This window comes from Jaculus jaculus, chromosome 10, assembly GCF_020740685.1.
Source record: "Jaculus jaculus isolate mJacJac1 chromosome 10, mJacJac1.mat.Y.cur, whole genome shotgun sequence".
NCBI lineage: Eukaryota > Metazoa > Chordata > Mammalia > Rodentia > Dipodidae > Jaculus > Jaculus jaculus.
The window spans coordinates 113146468-113173920 of record NC_059111.1 but is presented as its reverse complement, the minus strand read 5'-3'; the positions used below and the strand labels follow the sequence as shown (position 1 = coordinate 113173920).

General features: G+C 43.3%; 1 protein-coding gene across 3 annotated transcripts in view; it reads left to right on the top strand.

Annotated features, from left to right (window-relative positions):
• Positions 1 to 27453, top strand: part of Rbm33 (RNA binding motif protein 33) — a 101787-nt gene that overhangs the window by 10356 nt on the left and 63978 nt on the right. For all 3 annotated transcript variants that reach the window (XM_045160118.1, XM_045160117.1, XM_045160116.1), the window contains exons 2-6: positions 908 to 986; positions 13685 to 13733; positions 17646 to 17722; positions 20828 to 21140; positions 27175 to 27346. In XM_045160118.1, the coding sequence (XP_045016053.1) occupies positions 908 to 986; positions 13685 to 13733; positions 17646 to 17722; positions 20828 to 21140; positions 27175 to 27346 (690 nt within the window). The remainder of the gene's footprint in view (positions 1 to 907; positions 987 to 13684; positions 13734 to 17645; positions 17723 to 20827; positions 21141 to 27174; positions 27347 to 27453) is intronic.

Below are 27453 nucleotides of genomic sequence, written 5' to 3'. Positions count from 1 at the left end.
ACTCAGCAGTTAGGGTGCAGGACTGTCATGGTCACACAGAACTTCCATTGAGTCAGTAGCCTCTGGGTTCTTGTCTTAAGAATTTTAGTGAATGATGGTCATGAAATCATTAGGGTTAAGTTTAGACAGATTTTATTATAGAGATTACAAAGAGAGCTTATAAACTTAAGAGAAGGAAGTAAAATAGTGCTCCAGCTAGGAGGTAGGAGGGGGTTTTCAAAAATGGGAACACCCATTAGAAATCCATATTGGGGTCTTTTGTGGGGGTTTACTGGATGGCGCTGCACTGGCTAGTCTAGCCCTAGCTCCAGTTTTCTAAGCGCTGCCAGGCTTTCAGTAAAGGAAGGGACCTTCTCTCTGAATTGTCTCTCCAGGAAAGTGGGAACTCTTGTAGAAAAGAGATGAGGCAGTACCAGTCTCTCATTTCTGGCCAGTTCCTTTAGGCAGAAAGAGAGAAGGGGGAAAACAAAAACAGATTCTTTCTTACAGACCAGAGGACATTTCTTTTTACTTTGGAAGGGCCTCATTATTTACTTTATAGTCTTTGCTTTCTGTGACTAACCTGTAAAAATGCAATATAAAAAAATCAATTATAGTGTCTAACTTTAAAGAAATGTGCATTTCCTTCAAGCAGCAAAAAGTATTTACTCAGAAGCTATAATTTTATTAAGGAGGCATATACTAAAGATATAGTGAAAAACTTGTTCTGATAGTGGTTTTTCATGATGAGCAGTATTCAGTAATTTTTCTTAGAGCATTCTATTTAAAATTTTTTTTTTTGTTTAAAACTGTCCAGTTCTACCTTGAAGTGCCTGGCTAGAAATCCTTAAGGAAGTTGCTTTGGTGGTTGGTGTCTTGCTGTGGGTCTGTCTTCATTGGGCTGACTTGAGTGGATTCTTCTGCACAGATGATGACTTTGACCAGTTCGACAAGCCTGGAGCAGAGCGTTCCTGGAGGAGGAGAGCAGCCGACGAAGACTGGGACAGGTACATGGATACGTGGGCCTCCCCAGAATCCACACTGGCATCTGTGCTCCATCACCTGGTTGTGAAGAGATTTTAACCAAAACCTGCGTGCTACCCCCACCCCCTGTTTGAGCAAGCCTTCCTGCTGGGCTCTCGTGGTAAAAGGAGGCACCGTGGGCCCCTGTCTGTGTGCATCTGTGTAAACACGAGCCTTAGATTGGAGTAGTGCTGGGCTGGAGCACTGGTGCTGGAGGCCCTGGCCGATCTTGTACGGGGAATTCTGCCATTCTAGTACGTACTGATTTTAACTCGAGTTTTCCCACTTGTGAAGATAAAAGGGCTTGTTCAGTAATGTGCTCACAGTACAGCGCAGTCACGGTAGTGACAGGTGCCAGTGCAGGGTGGTGGGAGCCTTTGGCAGGCTCCTCTGGGCGTGAGATGGGGTGGTTGTGGCACAAGTGGGCTTGGCTGGTGGGGAGGCTGAGCACGACGACAGTCCTGTACAAGCTTCTTTCTTCTGCTTTTTGGATTTTCAAGGTAGGGACTCGCTCGAGCTCAGCTTGACCTGGAATTCACTCTTGTAGTCTCAGGCTGGCCTCCCAACTCTTGGTGATCCACCTACCTGTCTCCTGAGGGATGGGATTAAAGGTGTGTGCCACCATTCCCTGCTCTGTGTAAGTTTCTTAAACGCTTTGTTGAAAAATGCAGAAATTGCTTTGGAGTCCAAGCCAGAATGTTGACTAATGAAAGGAAATAGATTTGAACAAGAAGGGAAATTCACTGCAGTGAGAAGAATCCCTGATTGATGTTTGAAAACAGTGATGCCCCAAAGTTTTACAGACTAGGGTGCAGTGGACTCTGTACTCCTACCAGCTCACTGTTCCCAGACAATCCTAACATGTGGATGAGTCACTGAAGAACAATCAACATCAAGGAGACTGGAAGCTTTACAGAGTCCACTGCACCCTAGTCTGGGGAAATGGCCCAGCATTTTAAGGTACCTGCTGGCCCTGGACTGATTCTCCTATACCCACGTAAAGCCAGATGCACAAGTGGCTCTTTCATTTGGACATTAGTTTGCAGTGGCAAGAGGCCCTGTACTCCCTTTAATTTCTCTGCTTGCAAATAAATGAATGAAAATATATATAAAAAGATGGTGGGATATGAAAGTGATTTATAATGAAGGATTGGATCATATGATGAGAACTCAGGGTGCTATTTGCTAAGACAGAGACACAGGAAAGCTAGTGAGTGGTATAGTTCAGTCCAAGTTCCACAGTTGGAGAGCTGGGAACCAGTAGTATCTTAGGCCCAGGAGCATTGCAGGTTTTTATTGGGTTTCAGCTCAATGTGGATTTGTCCACATTGTAAGGCAGGCAGTCTGACTTGACTCAGTCTAGTGATTTAAATGCTAATCTTGGCTGGGAAGATGTCTCAGTGGTTAAAGGCGCTTGCTTTCTATTGCTAATCTTTTCCTGGTGTACCCTCCGTGATGTTCATTGAAGTAGTGTTTTCCCATTAGTTCCTTAGTCCAGTCAAGTAGACACATCTTTAATTCCATGCATGCATGTAACTCAGTGGTTAGAGTCCTTTCCTAGCATACAAGAAGCCCTGAGCTCACTTCCCAGCACTGCATAAACCAGTATGGTGACGCATGCCTGTCTAATTTCAGCATTTGGGAGCTGGAGGCTGGAAGATTAGAAGTTCAAAAGTCAACAAACAACAGAAACCAACCATAGGCAGGGCATGAGGTAGGGGGATATCTGAATTTGAGGCCAGTTTGGGATTGCAGAGTGAGTTCCAGGTCAGCCTGGGCTAGTGAGATCCTACCTTGAAAAAACAAAATAGGGCTGGAGAGATGATTTAGTGGTTAAGGTGCTTGCCAGCAAAGCTAAAGAACCCAGATGCACAAGGTGGCGCATACGTCTGGAGTTGATTTTGCAGTGGCTAGAGGCCCTGTCATGTCCACTCTCTCTGCCTCTTTCTATCTCTCTTTTAAATAAATAAATAAATGAATAAAATATTTAAAAAATACATAAACAACACTTAGAACTAAGACTTCCCTGTAAAAGAAACCTTAATTCAGAAGGCACCAAGGCTCTTTTTGTCTGAAAGTCTGACCAACAAAATACTTGACTTTGTTAATAGTTTATTCATCACTTGATCCTCCTCTTCATCTTTTTTTTGTTGTCCCCCCCCCCCCATTCATTACTCTTTTGGATTGTCTACAGTGTTTTATACTTTCTGGAATTTTCTTTTTTCTTGGAGGTAATTCCCCTTAAGTCTGTGTCACGTATTCTAAAAGTAATCTTTGAGGGCTGGAGAGATGGCTCAGTGTTTAAGGTACTTGCCTGCAAGGCCTAATGACCTAAGTTTGATTCCCCAGTCCCCTCATAGACACACATCTGGTGTTCATTAGCAGAGGCTAGAGGCCTTGGCATGCCGTTCTCTCTCTTTCTGCAGGGTGTGGTGGTGCATACCTTGAATCCCAGCACTCAGGAGGAGGATCATTGTGAGTTCAAGGCCAGCCTGAGACTTCTTAGTAAATTCTAGATCAGCTGGGGCTATAGTGAGAACCTACCTTAACCCGCCCCCAAATAAATAAATAAATAAATAAATGTATATATCCTGAAGAAATAGATGGCTTAGTGGTTAAGGTATTTGCCTACAAAGCCAGAGGACCAAGGTTCGATTCTCCATTGCACAGCTTCGCAAAGTGGCACATGGTTCTGGAGTTTTATTTGCTGTGGCTAGAGGCCCTGGCATGTCCATTCTCTCTGTCTCTCTCTGCCCCTCCTCTCTCAAATAAAGTATGAAAAATAATAAAATAAAAATAAAATTTTAAATGGATTTTCCCAGTAATGCAGTCTAATTTATATTTTTTCTCTTAGTTGATTTTATTTTACTACTTTAAACTAAAACAAAAACAAAATTACTTGGAAGTCTTTTTCAGATTTACAAGAATGTTGCAAAGCTGACTTGGGCTCAGTCTTCCAGGCTGCAGTTCTGTCATGCGCATGGTCTGTGCACAGAAGTGCGCGGTTGCAACTCCCTTCCCTTTGGCCCATGAACATGGTACCTCCTGATTGCAGCAGTGTGTTTCCCAAGGGTGGAGATTTTCAAAATGACCAAGTTTAAGAACCATGTTATGCCAGCTAGAGAGACGGCTAAGTGTGCTTTCTGCATAAGCACAAGGCCCTGAGGGGCCCTGAAATCACCAGAGTTCAAATTCCTAGTTCCCAGGTAAACAGCTGGATGTGGCCACGAGTGCCTATAACCCCAGACTAGGGAATTACCTGGCCTCAGGGAAAACAGCAAGCTGTGGTATCAGCAAGAGACTCCTGCTCAATAAGAGTGGGTGGAAGAGTGTTGTATCCTGCACTGGCCTTAGCAGATGAGCTCATGGGGCACCCCACAAGGGCACACAGCCATATATATACCACATGCTCACACAATTAAAAAAATTATATGTCTTTTTGTTTGTTTGTTTGTTTTTGAGGTAAAGTCTCTCTGTAGCCCAGGCCTACCTGGAATTCACTGTGTACTCTCAGGCTGGCTTGGGACACACAGCGATCCTCATGCCTCAGCCTTCCAAGTGCTAGGAACAAAGGTGTAATTCTGTTTTTAATTTGGCTTAATTTTGTTTTTAAAGGCTTCTATGTTAAGTTTTCATTTATTTATTTATAAGCAGTAAAAGACAGAAGACAGACAGAATAGGCATGTGAGGGCCTCTAGGCACTGCAGATGAATTCCAGATGCATGTGCCACTTTGTGCATCTGGCTTTACGTGGGTAATGTGAAATCAAACTCGGGTTGGTAGGCTTTGCAGGCCAGAGCGTTAAGTGCTGAGCCATCTCTCCAGCCCTTAATTCTATTTTTTCTTAAATATTTTAGTTATTTATTTGAGAGAGAAAAAGGCAGATAGGAAGAGAAAGAAGGGGTGTACCAGGGCCTTTAGCCACTACAATTGAATACCAGACACTTGTGCCACCTTGTGGGTTTGTGTGATCCTGATCTTGCCTCACCTTTGTGCATCTGGCTTACATGGGATCTAGAGAATTGAAAGGGGGTCCTTGGGCTTCACAGGCAAGTGCCTTAAGCACTAAGCCATCTCTCCAGCCCCCTTAATTCTGTTTTTAATCTACAGTGATTATCCAAATTTTGTCAGTTTTTCTAGTAATATCTTCTATAGGCAAAAAGAAGAAAAAAACATGTTGTGTTCTACCAACATTTATTTCAGGATTATACATGTCATTTTTAATTTTTTTTTGTTTTTAATTTTTATTTATTTATTTGAGAGTGACAGACAGAGAGAGAAACAGACAGAGAGAGAGAGAGAATGGGCGCGCCAGGGCTTCTAGCCACTGCAAACGAACTCCAGATGCATGCACCCCCTTGTGCATCTGGGTAACGTGGGTCCTGGGAATCGAGTCTTGAACCAGGGTCCTTAGGCTTCACAGGCAAGTACTTAACCGCTAAGCCATCTCTCCAGCCCACATGTCATTTTTATACCTGTATTTCTTTCTTAGAAAATGAGGCAGACAGAGAGAGTAGACACACCAGGGCCCCTCGCCACTGCAAATAAACTCCAGACACATGTACCGCTACTGGGAAATCCAACCTGGGTCCTTAGGCTTTACAAGCAAGTGCTTTAAGCACTAAGCCATCTCTCCAGCCCTGTTCCTTTACTTCTTAATGTGGAAACATCCTGACTTCTGACTGGCTTTGAAGAGTATAGACTATTTACTGGAGATAATCTGAGTCTATGTTTATTGATGTCTGCTGTGACTGGATTTAGGTATGTATCTTAAGTCAAGTTGTTACTTGAAGCCAAAGGGGAGGCAAGGGCAAGTTCGCACATGCCCACCAGGTGGCGCAGCTGTCTAGAGTTCGATTGCTGTGGCTGAGGCCCTGGCACGCCAGTTCTCTTTCTCTCTGACTCTGTTTCTGTCTCTTGTTCTCTAAAATTACAAAAGAATGCTGTGAAGCTAATGCTGTGGCCTCCTTCAGTGCTTCACTTAAGAGGTCTGTGTGGTGGTAAGAAGGCAGACTATGTTCTCCTGCTTTCCTCTTCCTCGTGTGCCACGTGCACGTGCATGGTGTGCATGGCATGCATGGCAGGATCTCATCTAACCCAGACTGGTCTAGAACTCCCTCTGTAGCTGAGGATTACCTTGAACTTCTCTTCCTGCCTCTGACTCCTGAGTGCTGGGATTATAGGCATGCACCAGCACACTGGGTTTTATCTGTGCTTTGATTAAACACCAAGGCTTCATGCTAGGCAGGCGCTTACCACCTGCCTTCCCCACCCTGGTTTCTGCTCTTAATTCTTCAGAAGTTCTTCTCGATTGTGCATTCTGGGTAGTCCTGTATGTTCCTGGCCAAGCTAATTTTTTTATAGTTGGACAATGATTGATTAAACTCCTGAATTTTTAACTTACAATTTCAAGCATATGTGAAAAGAGCATAGTGAACCCAGCGTACTATCATCCAACCTCAGCAGTTATTTACGTTCATTCTTGTTTTATTTGTACTACCTGAACCCCCTTCAGATGTATTTTCACATGGAATTATTTCAGAATCTTTTTTTTTTTTAAATGAGGTAGGGTTTCATTCTAGCCCAGGCTGATCTGGAATTCACTATGTAGTCTCAGGGTGGCCTCAAACTCACATGATTCTTCTACCTCTGCCTCCTGAGTGCTGGGGTTAAAGGCGTGCTCCACCATGCCCAGCCTCCGAAGCTTTTTAAAGTACAAAGGATTGACAAATGTAGCCACAGTGGAGTTATTTAAGAAAAATTCCAAGTTATTAATGTCTTAATGATATTCATGATTTCTTCATTCTATCATTTACATGTGTGCTCATGCAGTAGAGATACATGTCTACTTTCTGTGGTTTGAACTGGGTGCAGATAAGGCCCGTATGTTATGATTGATGGTTAAGTATTTTAAGTGTTGTTTCATTGTAGGTTCATACCCCTTCCCCTCATTAGCTTTCTTTTACTACAATGGAACAGTTGATGCTATTAACCTAGAATGGTGTATTTTGGCTCACAGATGTGGAAGTTCTGGTTCTTAGATGTGAGGCTCAGTTGCTGAGAATGTGGCACATCAGGGTGCGAGCACATGACCACGTAGGATTGTTCACCTCAGGCAAGGGACACCTTCCCCTGGCTGGCAACCTCCCAGGGAACTAAAGACCGTTCACCAGATCTATCTCATAAGAGTTCTACCACCTTCCGTTCCAGATCTTTAATGCATGGATGGGCCTTTGGGGACCACTTAACATAACCAAAGCATTTTAGCTCCTGAGTTTTTGCTTGGCTGGTTATACACTCTGAGGTAAGTTGTGCTCTTAACCCGTGTACTCTTCAGGTGTGGTCACACTGAAAGGAGCCATAAAGGCACGGAGCCTCTCATGGTGTCCTGATGCTGCATCAGGAGCCACAGTCCTTCTGTTATTTGTGATATTTTTATCAAGTAGTAGGTTCTCCCATGGTACAGATGAGACAGGAAAAACAGGTAATTGATCCTTTCTTTTTGATTTATCTATTTTCAAACTAATTAGTAAGCCTTGACAACTTTTAGGGTTGAGTTTTATTTTAGAATTATTTTCTAATTAAAGATTTAAGTGCCAATTGTGTTGAATGCATCGTAGCTACTATCATGGATGGTCAGGCTGCCCCAGTCTTCTTTCAGTTGGAATTTATCCTGGTTCACTCATGAGTCTGTATGACCTGATAGCTCAGGCAGTTTTCTGGTTCCCTATTGTGATTGGATTTGGTTGTGGTCATGGGAGACAGGCTTATCCGCGGTGTGGTTAGTAGTTGTTGAGTGTTGGGCTGGAGAGATGGCTTAGTGGTTAAGCGCTTGCCTGTGAAGCGTAAGGACCCTGGGTCGAGGCTCGATTCCCCAGGACCCACATTAGCCAGATGCACAAGGGGGCGCACACATCTGGAATTCGTCTGCAGTGGCTGGAAGCCCTGGCGTGCCATTCTCTCTCTCTCTCTCTCTTTGTCTGTCGCTTTCAAATAAATAAATAAAAATAAACCAAAAAAAAAATTTTTAAAAAAAAGCAGTTGTTGAGTGTTGTGTTATGAACCAGCTCTTTTTTCTTTCACCTCCACTGGCCAGAGTTGTACATATGAACATGTACATACACGTCACTGTTGTTCCATTTTATTTTACTTTTCTTGTTTGTTTGTTTCAAGGTAGGGTCTCACTGGAGCCCAGGCAGACCTGGAGCTCACTCCTTCATAGTTTGAGGCTGACTTCTAACTCAAGGATCCTACCACCTGTGCCCCCCTAGTATTGGGATTAAAGGTGGGCACTACCACTCCGACCTCTGTTTGTTTCTGGAGGCCCTGTCTTGCTGTAGTTCCAGCTGACCTGGACCTCCAGGCTGGTCTTGAACTTAGGCTGTCCTCTTACCTCAGCCTTCCAAATGTTACACTTGGGTTTTTTGTTGTTGTTGTTGTTGTTTGTTTGTTTGTTTGTTTTGGTGTTTTTGAGGTAGGGTCTGTAGCCCACAGAAACAAATGTATAATCATTATGTGATCATCTCAGGGTGGCCTCAAACTCCTGGCAATCCTCCTACTTCTGCCTCTCCAGTGCTGGGATTAAAGGCATGCGCCACTATGCCCAGGGGTTTTTTGAACTTTTTAAGCATGAGACAGCTGCCTGTCTCTCTGCTGGTAATAGAGAAATTTGGAAATTTAGAGGAACACATGTTATGAAATGCTCGCTCTTGGTGTGATGATGTAGCTGTGGAAATTTGGGAGAGAATAAGGTACTATTGAACCAGCATCTGACACTTATGGGTTTTGAAAGACAGTGAATGTGTTGTCCGTGAGACAGGAGCACACTGAGAAGGTCTAAGCAAAACTTGTTTCATGTAGATCTGCTGACAGGACAGGGACCCTGGGAGTAGCAGTTTCCAAGACAGAAGAGTTCTGGGAGTGCTATTGTGTTGGCTACAGTCCTTGCCCTGCCTTGGTATGGAGGAGAGGAGACCTGTTTCTGCTGTCCTACTTTCCCTGGGGACTTCCATTGACTGTGTGCACCCAGAAGCCAGAGGTGGGGACAGTTTGCTGAGCCGTTCTTGGTGAATACAGTCCAGGGCAAGAGAGGGCAGAAAGGATGTTAAGTGAGCTAGAGTGGGGAGGATGTGAGAAGCCGTATGCTGTGGCCAGGCTGTCAGTTATAGCACTGTGAAAGGCTGCAGCCAGATGGCTGACAAGAAAATAGCCTGTGTCTAAGAAGCTTCTTTTAGGACACTTCTGTCTGAAAGTGAAATGTGCTTCCTAATAGATTACCTCCAATCTTTGTTAAGATATATCTGTTGAAAAGGGTGACTTAGGGCTGGAGAGATGGCTTAGTGGTTAAGACATTTGCCTGCCAAACCAAAGGACCCAGGTTCGATTCCTCAGGAACCACATAAGCCAGATGTAGAAGGTGGCACATGCATCTGGAGTTCATTTATGGTGGCTAAGGTCCTGGTGCATCCATTATTTCTCTCTCTCCTCTCTCTCTCTCTCTCTGAAAGAAATAAAATAAATTTAAAAAAATGAATTCAATTTAAAAACGAAGGGTGCCTTACTGTAACAGTGGTGCTAGGAAATGTCACAGAGGTCTTCCGTTGAACCCAAGAAGCCTCTTTCCTCAGAGCAGTGTTTGGTTTGGTTAAGGAGCAGTTACCTTCTAGCATTCTCAGGTAGCATGGGCTGCCCCCACTTGGAACCTACCAGGTATGGGCAGTCACTTCCAGTGGGTCGTTGTTGGCTTTGGTAACAGCTGGCATAGTTTTATTAACCTTGTATACATGAACATCGGTGAGGATCCAACTAGATGCCAGTAAGAGAAGCACATTTGTTTCTGTGGGCTTCCTGCATGGCCACGCAGATGTGAACTCCAAGCCATCTGAATTCCCCTACTGGTGTCACAGTTGTTTAGCAGGTGACATTGGGCAAGTCATTAACCATCTCAAAGTTTTTTTCCTGTTTGAAGAACAGAGTTGAGTCGTCGATAGGGCTCTTCAGTCAACTGAGAGTGAGTGCCTGTAAGCAGCGTGCGAAGTCCGAGTGCCGCCAAGCAGGTGCTGTCCGTCTTCTGAGCAGTCCACTTGGAACCAGTGCACCCGTCGCTGTCTTTGGTTGTGTTCATGCATCTGTCCATTTGGTTTTTGAAGCAGGATCTCACTGTAGCCCAGGCTGACCTGGAACTTACACTGTAGCCCAGGCTGGCCTCAGACTGAGCAGTCTTCCTACTCTACCTCCTGCATCGCATGCACTGTCACGTCTGGCCTTTAGTCTTCTTGTAAAGACGTTTGATGGTCAGTTAAAAACTGGTTTCTTATTTTCAAGTGGTTTAGCAAAAGTTACACATTCTTTGTAGTTTTTGTTTGTAGTCCCAGCTAGCGTACCCTGAGAAAATGGCATGACTTCTCCTTTTGGGTCACTTCCTGCAGTTGTGTGGAGGAGGGCTCACATTCAAAGAGGTGCTTGCACAGCAGGGTCTCTGGTAGGCTGGCTGCAGACGCCCTTTACCAGACAGTCTGCTTCTTCCCTAACCGCTCCATGCTGCTCTCAGGGCTGTCATTTGTAGGCCTGTGAAAGGGCGTGGCTTATGTCCTGGTTGTGTGACCCTGGGCAGGTTATTTGATGTCTTGTCATTGTTTTTATTTGTGAGATGGGGATATTAGACTTATTGCAGGCTATCCTAAGACAACTCACAAAGTCTTCAGTGTAGGAACTAGATGATTTGCTATGTTCTTTCTTTTTTAAAATATTTATTTATTATTTGAGATGGGGGGAGAATGAGTGCACCAGGGCCTCAGTCACTGCAAACCAACTCTAGCCCCACACACCACCTTGTGCATCTAGCTTATGTGTGTACTGGGGAATTGAACCGGGGTTCTTAGGGTTTGCAGGTGAGCTCTTGAACTGCTCAGCCATCCCTCCAGCCCTGCTATGTTGTTTCTAGTACTAAAATTATTAGATAGGGCTAGGGGATGACTTCCTGGATAAAACACTTGCCTTGTAAGCTTGATTTCCTGAGTTTATATCCTGTGCCCCAAGTAAAAAGCCAGGAGCTGTGGCAGACGTCTGTAATTCTGGCCTGCCTTACACATTGAGATGGGAAGAGGTGACGGAGAATTTCCTGCAAGCTCGTGGATCAGTAGAGAGTTCAATGACGACAAGAGTGAGTGACCCTGTCTCAGATAGGTAGAAGGTGAGGACCGACTCCAGAATGTCTGTTTCAGACCTTGACACTTGTGCTGTGGCAGTAATGCTGTACCCAAATACATGAGCGTGCATATGTACATTCCCACCAGGAATTTAAAATAATCATTGAAAATTATATAGAGGTGCACTTTTCAGAACTTCATCAGTGTATTCCTGGAGATCCTTGTATTGTGTAAAGCAGTTTGCTAAAAACAGTAAAGTACTGCTAGGACAAATCTCAAAACTGTAGAATTTGTTAACTAGAACCCTTTAACAACCTTAGCTAGACTGTTGGTGCAGTGGAATCTCTGTGGGCTTCTGACCTAGGGTCACCATCAGTCTATGTCTTTCAGTATGATGAGCTTTAACGACATAGGCTTCTAAGAGGTTGGTTTCCCTGGAGTTAGGAACATAATCCTGCTGGGCATGGCGATGCATGCTGTTAATGCGAGCACTTGGGAGGCAGAGGTAGAAGTATTGCTGTGAGTTCAAGATCAGCCTGAGTTGATTATATAGTGAGTTCCAGGTCAGCCAGGGCTCGAGTGAGACCCTACCTCAACAAACCAAAAAAAAAGTGGTAGCCATCTTTGCCCATCTTTTTTTTTTTCCTATTGTTGTTCACACACACACACACACACACACACACACACACACACACACACACACGTGTATATGAATGGATGCATCAGAATCTAATGCTGCTGCAAGTGCCTTTAACCCTCAGCAATCTCCCCAGGTTCCAACTATGGTTCTTGTTTTTCAGTAAGTGGCTGGTGACACAGGGACTTGCTTGCTCCCAAGTCCTTTTAATTCACTGATTTACCTTGGGAATTGTTGGCCTCTTGGGCCTTCACCCATCTATAAGAGAAGAAGCTGGGAGAGCCCAGCAAAGCTTTCCCTTCACCAGGCACCCTAGCTTGAAACCCCATGTACAAAGTGGTTAGATAAAAAGTGGGAGAGGGCAGAGGCCTTCACTTGCTCCCCACCCCCACTTCCAGATGCCAGGCTATTTTGAAACACTTCTCTTTCCAAATTGTTTGTGTGTATGTAAGTTATTTGCATGAGATCTATGTATGGGTATGCAGGAACACTAGCTTTGGGCCTCTACAGACTCCACACCCCCATTGCTATATGCAGTGGGATTACAGACACATCTACCATTGTGATTTGAGCTTTGCACTGGTGCTGGGCATCTGAACTCCAGTCATTAGGCTTGTACAAGAAGCACTTGTAACTATTCAGCTGTCTCCCCAACTCTGTGACTCCCTTTTTGGTTTGGAAAGGGCTGGCCCATCAAGTTTTAAAAATAAAGTTTTAAAATATGTTATTTATTTGAGATAAAGACAGAAAGAGAGAGGGAGGGAGGGAGGGAAGGAGGAAGGAAGAGAGGGAATGAGAATGGTGTGCCAGGGCCTCTAGCCAATGCAAATGAACTTCAGACACATGTGCATCCTGGCTAACGTCAGTACTGGGGAATTGAACCTGGGTACTTAGGCTTCGCAGGCAAGCACTTTAACTGCTAAGCTATCTCTTTAGCCCATGTTTCAGGTTTTGGTTGCTTAAGCCTGGCAGGTGACCCACTGGTTTCCACTACGTAATGGTAGTTCCCTTGGTTACTGTTATATAATCATACTCTTTTTGTTAGATCCTTTTTAGTTTCTGCCAGTTTTATGAGTGTGAAATGGTTTCTTGTGGTTTTGGTTTTTATCGTCCTGATTAATGATTCTGAAAACCTTTTCGTATTTCATTATAAGTTTTTCAAGATAATAAAAAGCTTAGATACTACTGTTTAAAAAACATTATTATATTATGGTTTTATATTATTTATTATTTTATTTGGGGGAGGGGAGAGGAGGCAGGTAGAGAATGGGCACACCAGGGCCTCTAGCTACTGCAGATACACTTCACATGCATGCACCACCTGTGCATCTGGCTTATGTAGGTACTAGGGAGTCAAACGTGGGTCCTTAGGCTTTGCAGGCAAGTGGCTTAACTGCTAAGCCATCGCTCCAGCCCTAGATACTTTTTAAAAAATTGATTTATTTGAGAGTGAAAGAAAGATGCAGAGAGATGGGGGCGGGGGAAATGGGTGTGCCAGGGCCTCTAGCCATGAATGTGCCCACTTGTGCATCTGGCTTATATGGGTCCTGAGAACTCCTATCTTAGGCTTTGCAGACAAGCACCTTAGCTGCTAAGTCATCTCCAGCCCTCTAGGTACTACGATTTTTATATACTGATTAATCAGCAGGTTCAAAGAAGTTAAGATAGTTTAAGATGCAAAACTAAGATTAGTGAGTCACTTCCTGTATTGTTACATCTCCTTACATAAAAGACAGACCCTTGTCTATCTTTAAAACGTCCCATTATTAATACAGAAAAAGGAATATAACAGACTTCATTTGGAAGTTCCCAAGCCCTTGAGCCTTCACTGACTTTCCAAGTGGCCTTCACGCTCATGCTGGGAGATGTGCTTTGACATTTCTCTTTCTCCTTCCAGTGAACTTGAAGATGACTTACTTGGAGAAGATTTGTTATCTGGCAAAAAGGTAAGAAATAAGGTAACTTCTGAAACAAAACAGTCATTTAATTGTACTTAAACTACAGGAATACACTACCATTTCTTAAGCATGGGATGTTATTGCAAAGTTGAATGTGGGTTAAAGTTCTGTAAATTGAGCTGTGATTTTGCTTTGTTTATTGCTGGAGATTGAACTCAGAACTTTACAGATGCCAAGCATGCACTCTGCTATTGAGCTATGCCTCAACCTTGCATGGGATGGACTGTGTTAGTACATTTTCTGGTAATTACAGCTTAAGCCATAAATCCTTTGAAGCAAATATTTTAGTTTTAGTATGTCCATGATATTCGAGCAGATTAGATTTGGGATAGCTGTCACATAAAACTTACCTTTTCCTTTAAAGGACTGCAACATGTAGAAGTCTGATGTTTTGCAAACATACTTGTTTCAGAATTCCCGTGGAAGTAGTCACTGATGAACTTAGATGAGCATGCTGAAATACAGCGTGTTCCTGTAAATAGGAATTGAGTTTCTCAGTATGTTTTTAAACCTTTTTGATTAAGTAGAAACTTTGAAGCAATTATTTTTCCTATCTGCATAACTATATATACCTTCTATGAATTTGCATCAAACAAAAAGTAAAAATACAAAGCAAGAGCTGAAAGTGAACTTTTCAGCAGACAGATCGCTCAGCAGTGTGGAGCCCAAGCACTCGTATTCCTATCTCCAGGTCCCATGTGTCCATATGCAGGGACATAAGCTTGCAGTGCTGCACATGTGCCACAAGGGGACGCGTGCCGGAGTTTTTTCATAGTAGACTGAAAGTCCTGGTGCCCCCATTCTCTGTCTCTCTCTCCGTCTCAAAAATCATAATAAAAAGAGAGTGAACTTAAAAAAAAAATGTCACTAATAGTATAAAGACGTTCGTTGATCTTCCTTATGCTTATTTGTAAAACTTATGGCTTACTTAAAAAGTCCATTTATGCCAGGCATGGTGGCGCACACCTTTAATCCCAGTACTCAGGAGCCAGAGGTAGGAGGATTGCCGTGAGTTTGAGGACACCCTGAGACTACATAGTTAATTCCAGGTCAGCCTGGACCAGAGTGAGACTCTACCTCGAAAAACAAAACAAAAAAAAACTATTTATTTATTTATTTATTTGCATGTATGTGTATGTATGGGCATGCCATGATCTCTTGCCACCATAAGTGGATGTCAGACACATGTGCACTATTGTGCATCTGGCTTTATATGGGTACTGGGAATAGATCGTAGGCCAGCAAGCTTAGCAAGACTTTGCCTTGAACCTTTGAGCCATCTCCCCAGCCTTTTAGTGGAAAATTTCAAGCACGTATGTGAGAAGACAGGGTGGGATGATTTATCCACATGGGTGTCTCATTCAACCTTGGCAATTTTCTGTTAGGAGCTTTTTCTTCATCTTTCCCCACTCTACCTCTTGAATCTGGTGAAGAAGTCTCAGATATTACGATGCTGTCCATGTGTACATCTTGGTAGGCATTTGGAAGTTTCCATATGGGAGGGATGTCTGCTGTAAGGGTGTGAGCATTTCCGGGCTCTTCAGCTTGCAGGGCTTTTGCTCTTAGTAACAGGGGTGCTTAGCATATCTAATCTTTCAGTGCCATGGTTCTGAGGCTGTTTTTCAAAAGGAATTGTCCTCAGTGTGAGCAAATTTCATAATTTATGACTGATATAATTTGTATTTATTTGATTTCTAGTGAGACTTGGTCTTTCTGTAGGTGTTTATTTGTGACTGTATTGCTTTTACTTTTACTATTTCTTCCTTTTTCTTTTTTTTAAGAGAGAGAGAGAGAATTGGCATGTTAGGCCTCAGCCACTGCAGTTGAACTCCAGACACTTGTGTCACCTAGTGGGCATGTGCAACCTTGTGCTTGCCCCACCTTTGTGTGTCTGGCGTATGTGGGATCTGGATAGTCAAACATTGGTCCTTAGGCTTCATAGGCAAGTGCCTTAACTGCTAAGCCATCTTTGCAACCTTGATGTCACCCTTGGCAGATGTGTTGGCTGCTTGACTCTGCCTTCCCCTTGGAGCTGATGGCATGCCCCAAAGTATGCTTTTTTTGTCTGCAGAGACACCTAGTCCCTCATGGCAGAGCCTGATGCAGAGCCCTGCACAGAGGAAGGCTGATATGTCAGCTGGTGGGGACAAGTTCATCTGTGTTGAGAACGGAGGTTACTAGAGCCCAGTTTCAAATCCATGGCTAAGATGCCAAGTGCTGTGAGCAAGTTAGTGCTTTTCAGACTTGAGTGCGATTGAGGAGGAGGTGGACTGGTGTTGGTAGTCCTCTTCAGTCTCTGAGTTTCACTTCCACATTAACTAGTGTGTGGGCCACGTGAGTTTCTGTCATAGGTATAGAGTTGAAGAATGTCTGGGTTGACCACTTTATCTCCATGGCTAAACTCCTGCTGTGCTGACTGATGAAAAAAATCCCTTCTTCTTGGAACTGGAGAGAACCATTCTTTTCTGTCTGCTTTTTCCATGGGAGAAATGACATACCTGTTTTGAAACATAGGAAGGATTTCACATGCACCCACCACCACTCTGTCTTCCTTCTTTTCTGCTTTCCCATAGACCATTTGAGCCGAGTACAGCCAGCTTTTGTGAGAAGCAGTTCTGTCCACTGGGGTTTGCAGCCTGCTGGCTCTGCGTGTTCTTTGAGAACTAGAGCTTTCCCAGGGAAGCGGGCCTTTTGCTCATTGTCTTCTGTGTCTTGCTCAGTAGGTTCGGAAGTGAGAGTTTAGAAAGGAGTAAAACGTGGCCTCTCACAGCATACATGCTCCTTTTTGTGTGACAGATTACTAATGTTGTTGACTTTTCTTTTTGATTTTTTTAAGGTAGGGTCTTGCTGTAGCCCAGGCTGACCTGGAATTAGTCTCAGGCTGGCCTGGAACTCACAGTGATCCTACTACCCGAGCCTCCCAGATCCTGAGATTAAATGTGTATGTCACCACGCCTGGCACTGTTGACTTTTGAATAGATTTTTAAGGCAGTCCCCTTGAAGTTTGACTCTCCCTCAATTGCTAGTTTTTAAGGATTTCCTATTTGTTAATAATGTGTAAAATTATTTATTTGAGAGGGCAAGAATGAGAATGAGCATACCTTCTGCTATTGCAAATGAATGCCAGACACGTGTGCCGCTCTGTACATTTGGCGTTACATGGGTAATGAAGTTTCTGTTAGGTGCTGTACACCCACCCACACTGGGCATTTCTCTCAGGAAATGGATGCTATGTAATAGGAAAAGCCAGGCCTGCATGGACAAACCTGCTTCATTGTCTGTTGCAGTGAATAAAGCCAGGAAGTCAGGCTGGAGAGATGACTCAGCCGTTCAGGGCATTTGCCTGCAAAGCCTGAAGACTGGGCTTGACCCCCTAGTATCCATGTAACGCCAGAGGCACAGCGTGGCTCGTGTATCGGGTGTGTGTTTGCAGTGGCTGGAGGCCCTGGTGTGTCTGTTTTCTCGACATCTCTTCTATCTCTCTCAGCTTGCAAATAAATAACTTTACAAAATGCTCAGGTTTTTGGATACTAGCATTATTAAACTTTGTTTGATTTTAAGGATAATATTCTTATTTATATATTTATGTTAAAAAGGAATCATTTGTTTTGAATACCCCTCAGGAATTCTTAGCTTTTTGTGTTAGAATAAATTGGGTCATGCTTGCTGCGTCCAGCCTTTCTTGCCTGTGGTGTGGAAAGGTGACTGTGGGCTGTCGGCAGTGCGCCATGCACGGACCTCTGCACTCCCTGCTGTGATGCCACAGGAGGCAGGTCTTCTGCATGGCAAGCACTTGCATGGCAGGAGGTTAGAAACAAGCCAGTCTGTGTAATTTTGCACTTGGGTAACAAGTCTTTTATGGAAGTGACACACATTAATTAAATTTCTTATTTTAATTAGAATCAGTCAGATTTGTCGGATGAAGAGCTGAATGATGATCTTCTACAGAGTGATAATGAAGACGAGGAAAATTTCAGGTACTGAGTATTAACTCATTAAAATGGATCCTTATTCAAATTGATGGGAACTGTTTATACTTTGTAGTTATAATGAAGCATAATTGCATAATGTGGTATTATATTTTTAGCATATAATTGCATTCTGAAGGGGGTGTTGTACACTCTGATGTGGGAGCCATATGGATGGATGTATACATAGTGGCCTAAAGCCACTGCAGGTCCTGCATTAATTGTTTCGGTGCTGCCTGTGAGTGCTCAGTGTGGGTGTGTTCTGTGTTGGAGCACGGTGCCGCTCACGGGAACGTGGTGCTGACGTGGTTTATCTTAGAGCACAGCGCCTTCAGACTCCCAGTGTAGGTGGCTGTGGCCTTTCTTTTCATTTCACACAATTTTTTTTTCAGATAAAATATTTAAAACTTATTTCTTACCTTGAGTATTTCAAAATACAAATTCTGCAAAATGTTCATTTTTTACTTTGTAGTTTACAAATATACAAAATAGAAATGTTCTTAAGTGGATATTACATATTTATTAAGGCAAGCAACTATATAGAAAAAAAACACAATTTGTTCTGCTTAGGGCATACTTGGGACTAAACCATTGTACAAATTAGTGCACATCTGAAACCACAGTGCATAGCAGACTGCATGAAAATGTTAAAGGAGTAAACCAGGTATATTTACCTGACTTGGGTCATAAATGCAGATTGGAAGACAAAAATAGATTTTCCTTGTCAAAGTATGCAGCAATTGGAGAACTTCACACAATTTTTTAATTTATTTGTAAGCAGAGAGAGGGAAGGAGGGTGGGGAGAAAGGAGAGAGGAGAGACACTGCAAACAAACTCTGGGTGCATATGTCACTCTGTATCTTTCTTTACGTGGGTACTGGGGAATCGAACTGCCTAGCCATCTCTCCAGCTCAATTTTGGAGAGAGAGGTTTAGAAGTACTCAAGTATAAAAATTGTTTCTATTTTTATGGGGCAAACACCAGAACAGTATGTACATTTGGATTACAAATGTCATTAACAGGTAAGTTATATAGTACTAAACCACAGATTTATAGCAGAATTTTTTTTTTTTAACAAGACTAAAGGTACACTCTGAAGTTCCTCAACCAGATGGGGTATTGTTCTTGTGTTTTTAAAACCCTATGTTATTTTACTCAGCTGTGGAGATGGAATCTCACTTTGTAGGACAAGGTGGTTTGGAACTCACTATGTAGCCCAGGCTGGTCTGGAACTCCTGCTGTCTCCTGAGCGTTGGTGCGCCAGTTGTATTTTAAAAAACTGTTTTTGCATTTTTAAAAATAGTGTTACTTATTTGAGAGAGAGAGAGAATGAGCATGCTAGGGCCTCTGGTGACTGCAAACAAACTCCAGATGGATCTGCCACCTTGTTTTTGTGGGTACTGGGAAGTTGAACCTGGGTCCTTTGGCTTTGCAGGCAAGTGCCTTAACTGCTAAGCCATCTCTCCAGCCCTGTTTTTTTTTTTTTTTTTTTTTTTTTTTTTTTAATATCTGTGAGAAGCATATGTTTTGTTTGGACATTTTTCGTGTACATTTTTTCCCCCTGAGGTAGGATCTCACTCTGGCCAAGGCTGACCTGGAATTCACTATATAGTCTCAGGGTGGCCTCAACCTCACAGTGATCTTACTATCTCTCTGCCTCCCGAGTGCAGTGATTAAAGGCATGTGCCACCACACATGGCTCATATAGATTTTTTTAATATTTAATTTTTCTTAAACAGGAGATTTTTATTTATTTATTTTTTTGGGGGGGGTTTTTTGAGGTAAGGTCTCACTCTAGCCCAGGCTGACCTAGAATTCACTATGGAGTCTCAGGGTGGCCTCGAACTCAGGGCGATCCTCCTACCTCTGCCTCCCGAGTGCTAGGATTAAAGGCGTGCGCCACCACAGCCAGCTATTAAACAGGAGCTTTTAATTTGCATTATAGATATAAAAATAAATTGTTCTTAAAATTCCAGTATTTTCTTCAATTATGTAGTCTCAGGGTGGTCTCAGACTCATAGCAACCCTACCCCCTGAGTGCTGGGATTAAGCATGCACCACCACACCTGGCTTTTATTTATTTATTTTGCATTTTTTTCTGATTTATTTATTTATTTTGTTTTTTCGAGGTAGGGTCTCAGTTTAGCTTAGGCTGACTTGGAATTGACTATGTAGTCTCAGGGTGACCTTGAATTCAAGGTGATCCTCCTAAACTCTGCCTCTTCTGCCTCCTGAGTGCTGGGATTAAAGGCGTGCACCACCACGCCTGGCATTGCATTTTCTGATTATAGAATAATGATCTTATTAATTGGCCAAGCAAACACATTCTATCTGTTTGACTCTATAAATTAGCATGAGAAGTAAGGTGCTTACATTTCGTTTTGGACTTGGAACAGTTAGACCTGCTTCCTCCTCAGCCCAGGCTGACCTGGACTTCACTCTTTAGTCTCTGGGTGGCCTCGAACTCAAGGCTATCCTCCGGCCTCTGTTTCCTGAGTGCTGGGATTAAAGGCGTGCACCACAGCTGCCATTTTGATTTTATTCTTTCAGGCAGAAAACATCTCTCTAACTAACGAGGGCCTCTAGGTGCTGTCTGCTTCCTGGGTCAGTGGCACTGCCCCCATGTGGCCTATGCACCTCTGTTTTCACTCACTGTTAAAGTAAAAGTGCATTTATCAATAACTGAAATAATTTTGCCTGCAGTAGTTTAAATTTTTTAAAAGGTTAAAAAGAATACTTTATTTTTATTTATTTGTTAGAGAGAATGCGGAGGGGCCACATACATGGTTTCTGGGGAGTAGAATGTAGGTCTTAGACTTTGCAGGCAAGTGCCTCAACGACTAAACCATCTCTTCAGCTGATAGTTTATTTATTTATTTATGGGGTTTTTTTGAGGTAGGGTCTCACTCTAGCTCAGGCTGACCTGGAATTCACTATGTAGTCTCAGGGTGGCCTTGAACTCGTGACAGTCTCTTACTTCAGCCTCCCAAGTGCTGGGATTAAAGGCATGCACCACCACACCCCAGCTATTTTAATTTTTAAACAAGTCATTGATGTGATAATTTAGTTTAGAACTACACTCTCAGTGTTTTCTTTTGTGTTTTTGTCCTCCAGCTCTCAGGATGTCACCCGTAGTCTGAATGCCACCTCTGGCCTGGTCACATCATTTGAGTTGTCTGATCACACTAACGACCAGTCTGGAGAACAAGAGTCTGAGTATGAACAAGGAGAAGACGAGCTAGCCTACCACAAACCAGAGGGGCAGGAATTATACAGCCAGGAGTACCCGGAGGAAGGCCAGTATGAAGGCCATGAAGCAGAGCTGACAGAAGACCAGGTAGAATATGGGGAAGAGCCAGAAGAGGAGCAGCTGTATAGTGATGAAGTGCTGGACATCGAGATCAATGAGCCCTTAGATGAATTTACAGTGAGTCTTCTCTTCTTTGTAAGGCCCAAAATAACAAGGCTTCCTGCACATAGGTTTCTTGGCTGATTGGAAATCTCTCTACCTCCCTTGGGAGGGAGAGAAATTAGACCTTATTATCACTGTCTGCCAGTTTCTTTATCTGAGCTATGACAAAGTTTGTGTTGACAGCTTGTTTGGCCAGAGGTATTGCTCCTTTGTCATTCTGGAAAGCTGCACAGAATCATGACCTTGAGGATTGCATCCTAAGGAAGAAAACAGCTTTGTGTGGTGGCAATGCACTGTCAATTGTTAGAAGTACTTAATGCAGAGCTTTTATCCAGGCTTTAGACCAGATCTGATAAAGTCCTTCTAAGGTGAAAAGATTATTGACCTGCTAAAGACATCTTTAAGGTGCTAATATTCCAGAGTGATTGATGGCCTGTGTCCATTCATCCTTTTTGCAACTGAGAGCTGTCTAAACCTGAATAAAGAGATTGGGGGTTAGTTTAGAAAATGTCACACATAATTTGTTATCTATAATCAGTAGGCAAAGATTGTGCTGATCATTATTTCAGAAGGATGGCTTTGGTAGGTAGTGTATTTTTATTAAGTTGAACCATCAGGGAAGAAAGGGGCCCTACTGTAAGATCACTCATCTGTCCTAAGGGATACAGCATCAAGAGATTTGTATTTTGAAATAAGCACCTAATGACATTCATGCAGGACAGTGTGATCTCTGCGTTTGTGTAAAGCTTAGAGTTTTCAGAGCATGAAGCCCTATGGAGTCCGAGTGGAGATGGGCTGTGGAAGCAGAGCATTCTTACCTGTTTGTGTCTTCATTTAGTGTGTGTGCTTCCATTTGAGGGCAGTGCTGTGAATACTTGGTGAATTGTCGTCATTTGTGGCTTAAGGACTTTACAGAGGGCTTCATCATTAGAGCCTGAGAGTATTGAGCTCAGGCTTGGCTGTGCTTACGTCTTAGTAAATAAAGGCTTCTTCAGAAAAGATGTTTGTAGTTTGGGCAGTAGAGTGATGACACCTCACGGTGGGGTGGGTGGGTGTGTGTGGACCTGGTACCCATAGCTCTATAAAGATACAGTTTGAGAAATTGTTCCTCAGAAGGGCAGTGTTTGCTGTTGTGCTGATATGTTTGCTTATGTTCTTCATGGGACATAGGATTTAAAGTGCTTTTAGAAAATTAGTCCAAGGTCTTTTAAACACGTACCTAGTTGTTTTCTTATGGTATTTTATATTGCTATATATCTGTAACAATATTAGTAATCATCTCCAGGCTCTTGTGCTCCTTAAATTCAATTATCAGCTTGTCTTTACTGATAGATGGCCAAGTGCTGGGACACAAATATTGCTGAACCATAAAAAATATGAAATTGGATCGCACACATGTGGGAAGTGCTTGACAGAGAGAGAGTACTTGCCTACTGGGGAGTGTTGTGGACTGGTGAAGAGACTTAGTAGTTGGTGAGGAATTTCTTGTCATACATTTCGTTGTCAAAGTTAGGGCCACATAAGGCTCAGGGTGTAATGTAAAATTCACTCAAATTACCCAGCATCCTTGTGCTCTACAGTATGGGCTTATTTCCCACTAGAGCCTCATGTCACCCCTAGAGCACGTACTTCTCTCCCACACGAGAGCCTCACAGAGACATAATCTTAGAGTATAGACCCAGTTTGATGTTAAGAATGACTGTTACATTGTCAGTGGATTTCATGAAGTGAATTAGGTGCAAGACATGTTGGATGGATTCATTAAAAATGTGTGTGTGTGTGTGTGTGTGTGTGTGTGTGTGTGTGTATGTATGTGTATATTCCTAAGTGTGAGAATTCTGAAACAGATCTGCTTGTCACCACAAAGAAGCAAAAGTAGGCATTTCTTTTTTTTTTTTAAATTTTTTTTTTAATTTATTTATTTGAGAGCAACAGACACAGAGAGAAAGACAGATAGAGGGAGAGAGAGAGAATGGGCGCGCCAGGGCTTCCAGCCTCTGCAAACGAACTCCAGACGCGTGCGCCCCCTTGTGCATCTGGCTAACGTGGGACCTGGGGAACCGAGCCTCGAACCGGGGTCCTTAGGCGTCACAGGCAAGCGCTTAACCGCTAAGCCATCTCTCCAGCCCAAAAGTAGGCATTTCTTATAAAGCTTGTTGTTACCGAGGCATGCTTGACACACATCATAAACTCTGTACATTCATTCTCAAAAATCCACCTGAGAACAGTGACAGTGGTACAGGAAAAGAGAATGGGCCAAGGCAAGGAAAATCGCACAGTATCCCCAGCAGTGAGGCACTACCACCTTCACCACCGAATGAGATCAGTCCTCCTACGCATGCTGTGGAGGAAGAGTCGGGTGGTAGTTGGGCCATGATACACAACTGAGGGAGCTCAGAGGTGCAGAGCAGATGAAACCAGTGACTATGCAAAAGATTCTGACCCTCAGGGACGTTTTAGAAGGAATGGTGGAAGAACCTAGAACCTCTTAATATCCTGTTAGATTTTGTTAAGAAAAAGAAAGAGGACATCATTGACTAATCCAACAAAGAAATTGTTGCCAAAGCAGAAAGACTAAATATAAAAGGCATGGCCCTCTTGTACTGACGGAAGTTCTCTTTTTTTTTTTTTTTTAATTTTTATTTCTTTATTTATTTGAGAGCGACAGACACAGAGAGAAAGACAGATAGAGGGAGAGAGAGAGAATGGGCGCGCCAGGGCTTCCAGCCTCTGCAAACGAACTCCAGACGCGTGCGCCCCCTTGTGCATCTGGCTAACGTGGGACCTGGGGAACCGAGCCTCGAACCGGGGTCCTTAGGCTTCACAGGCAAGTGCTTAACCGCTAAGCCATCTCTCCAGCCTGGTTGTTCTCTTTAATGATAAGATTAGAGAGCAAATGAAGAAATATAGATGCTGGGGGCTGGAAGGATGATTCAGTGGTTATGGTGGTTGCCTGCAAAGCTTAATGATCTAGGTTCGATTCCTTAGTACATTTGTAAAGGCAGATGCACAAAGTGGCACGTGGATTTGGAGTTCGTTTGCAGTGGCTAGAGGCCCTTGTATGCCCATTCTCTCTTCTGTCTCTCTCTGTTTGCAAATGAAAAAATAATCTATTCTAAAGAAAGACATCATTTCCTAAAGTTTTGTCACAACAAAAAGCTCAGCGGTCCCTTCTTCATGGTTTGGAGTGTGGTAGCAAAGCACCCAGCTCAGCTCATCTCCACGACTGCACACGTTTTGCAGATAGATGTGTGACACAGGCCTTTTCTAGAAAGAGCTCGTCATTGGTCTTGAAGAAATTCATCTCAGAAGAACTTGCCAGAGATTCATGTCAAAGCAGAGTCATTTAAATGGTTGAAGGAACCAGAGGAGGAATCTTGGTGGTGAGGAAGAAGATGAAGTTGGAATTACTGAGGTGGTGTATTCAAAGGCTTCCAGTGTACTGAAGGTTGACACTGTGAAGTCTGACAAGGATGATGATGATAGTTTGTTTATTTTTAAAATTCATACACACACACACACACACACACACATACACACACACACACACACATACACATACACCTTTTTTTTTTTTTTTTTTTTGGTTTTGTCGAGGTAGGGTCTCACTCTAGCCCAGGCTGACCTGGAATACACTATGGAGCCTCAGGGTGGCCTTGAACTCATGGTGATCCTCCTACTTTTGCCTCCCTAGTACTGGGATTAAAGGCGTGTGCCACCATGCCCTGCTATACCATGTTATTTTTTAAAAGTGTTTTTAAAATAGGGTCTTACGCGGCCCAGGTTGATCTGGAGCTCATTCTGTAAACCAGGCTGGCGTCAGTGCTCCTACCTCAGCCTACCAGAGCTGGGTATAAAGGCATGCCCTACCATATTGGTTTTGTCATTTTGTTTTAAGGAAACAAACTCCTCCTGTCCTATAGAATTCTGTTTTGGTAATTTTTATGAAAAATAGATAATGTACATTTTAGGACTATTGTGTTTTACATTGAACTTATTTGGGAAGTGTTTGAGCTGTAATTATAATTGATAACTGGGTTTAAAATGACTACTGTAGGGTTAGCAAAATAGATTAATCAGTAAAGTGCTTGCTAGGACTGAGTTTGACCCGGAGCTTACTTTTAAAATGCCGGGCTTGGTATCCTGCACTTGTAAGTGTAGTCCTGGGGATGGAGACAAGTGGATCCCCAGGGTCTGCTGTGCGGCCAGTCTCAACTCCTTGGAGAGTGTAGAAAATAGGAGACCCCACTGGGGAGCCAAAGTCTAGTGTTCGCACAAAGCAGCTGCTTACCGACAGAGCTGTCTTCCCAGCTCCCAGAGCCTGCTTTTCTTTTTGAAGTATTTGTTTATGTGTGTGTGCAGGGGAGGAGAGGTAGGGAGAGAATGGGTGCACCAAGGCCTCCAGCCACTTCAAACAAAACTCCAGATGCCTGTGCCATTTTGTGTAACTGGCTTATGTGGATCCTGGGGAATTGAACCTGTGTCCTTTGGCTGTGTAGGCAAGAGCCTTAACTGGTAAGCCATCTCTTCAGCCCTAGAACCTGCTTTTTAATGGGACTTCACTAGTGTAGATATACAGCAGCTCCTAGAGCATGTAGAGGTGGAGTGCAGATGTTTTGTGGTATGGGTGTCTTTAAGCTCATTTCAGGCATCACTGAGTTCAGGTTGAGTAGTACAAAAATAATAGTTTCAAATCAACAAGAACATAGATTGTGGTGCTCAGAATTTTCCAGCACATTGAACCTCAGAATATGCCAAGTCCACAGTCATTAGACTGAAAGTGAGGCTACAGTTCACAGTCTTCATTTTACTTTGCCCATCTAAGTTCTAATTTGGTGCTGGAGACTGAGCCCAGGGCCTTGTACTTTCTAGGCTGGCAGTACACTCTTAACATTGAGCTAGATCCTCGACCCCTGTATTTTCTTATATTGACAGAAAGTGTTTAAATGAACCTTGTAATCAGCAAGTAACCCAGGTCCACAGAAGTTTATGTGACACTTCACATGGACTGTCTATGGAGAAAATACTATATAGCTTGCGGTAAAGTGTGAGAAATACTGGTAAGTGACTAAGTGATGGAAGAAAAGTGATTTTGTTCTCTGTAGATCTCAGCCCTAAGTGGCGAATGAGCTCTAGACAGTGAGTGAGGTGTGGGGTGTGGGGAGGTGAAGGGTGGTCTTGGTTAGAGGAAAAATGGAGCAGCAGCAGACCCAAAAGCTGGCAGGGACAGCTTGACTTCGAGTCTGTGTGGCTGGAAGGAATGTGCCACCTCAGTTTCCAAGTGGGTTTTAACTAATAAACTCCTGAACCCCACCGTCCATGTAGATGATGCGTAGTGAGGTTATGTTGCTGTACATGAGCTGTGCTGTGGTCTTGCTCCAGCATGTGAACTTGTGTCTGCTCTCTGGAGTGTAAACAGCAGCAGTGTGTAGGACACGTATTAATGACATGCAAGAAATTGGCTCTTTTGAACAGTAAGTTTGTATATTATTTGAGAGGAAGAGGCAGAGAGAGCGTGTGAGAATGGGTGCGCCAGGGCCTTTGCTGCAAATGAATCCAGATACGTGTGCCCTCTTGTGCACATGTGCGGCGTTGTGCGCTTGTGTCACTGTGCATCTGACTTACGTGGAACCTGGAGAGTCAAACATGAGTTTTTAGGCAAGTGCCTTAACCACTGAGCCATTTCTGCAGCCCAGTAAGTTTATTTTTAACATTAAAATACTTTTTCTTGCCGGGCATGGTGGTGCACGCCTTTAATCCCAGCACTCCGGAGACAGAGGTAGGAGGATCGCCGTGAGTTCAAGGCCACCCTGAGACTACATAGTGAATTCCAGGTCAGCCTGGGCCAGAGTGAGACCCTACCTTGAAAAAGAAAAAAATACTTTTCTTCTCGTGAACTTAGTGTTTCTTTTGACCTTATGCAAAGACCTTAAAAGTGTCCTTACATCTTACGTTAAACAGTTTAAACTGTCTTAGTACTATTTAAAATTAAGTTTATGTGAGTTATGGATTCACTCCTCACTGCTTGCCTTGTCTGTGTACCATGTAGGGAGGTATGGAAACTCTTGAACTCCAGAAGGATATAAAAGAAGAATCTGATGAAGAAGATGATGATGATGAAGAATCTGGGCGACTACGTTTCAAAACGGAAAGGAAAGAAGGAACAATTATTAGACTCTCAGATGTAACCAGAGAGAGAAGGAACATTCCAGAAACTTTGGGTAACTTTTTTCTCCCACCCCCCAACCTTCTTCACTCCCATTTCAGATCCCTCCATGGTACTGTGACAATTGATCAATCACACAGGAAGAGAACGCGGCTGTGGGTG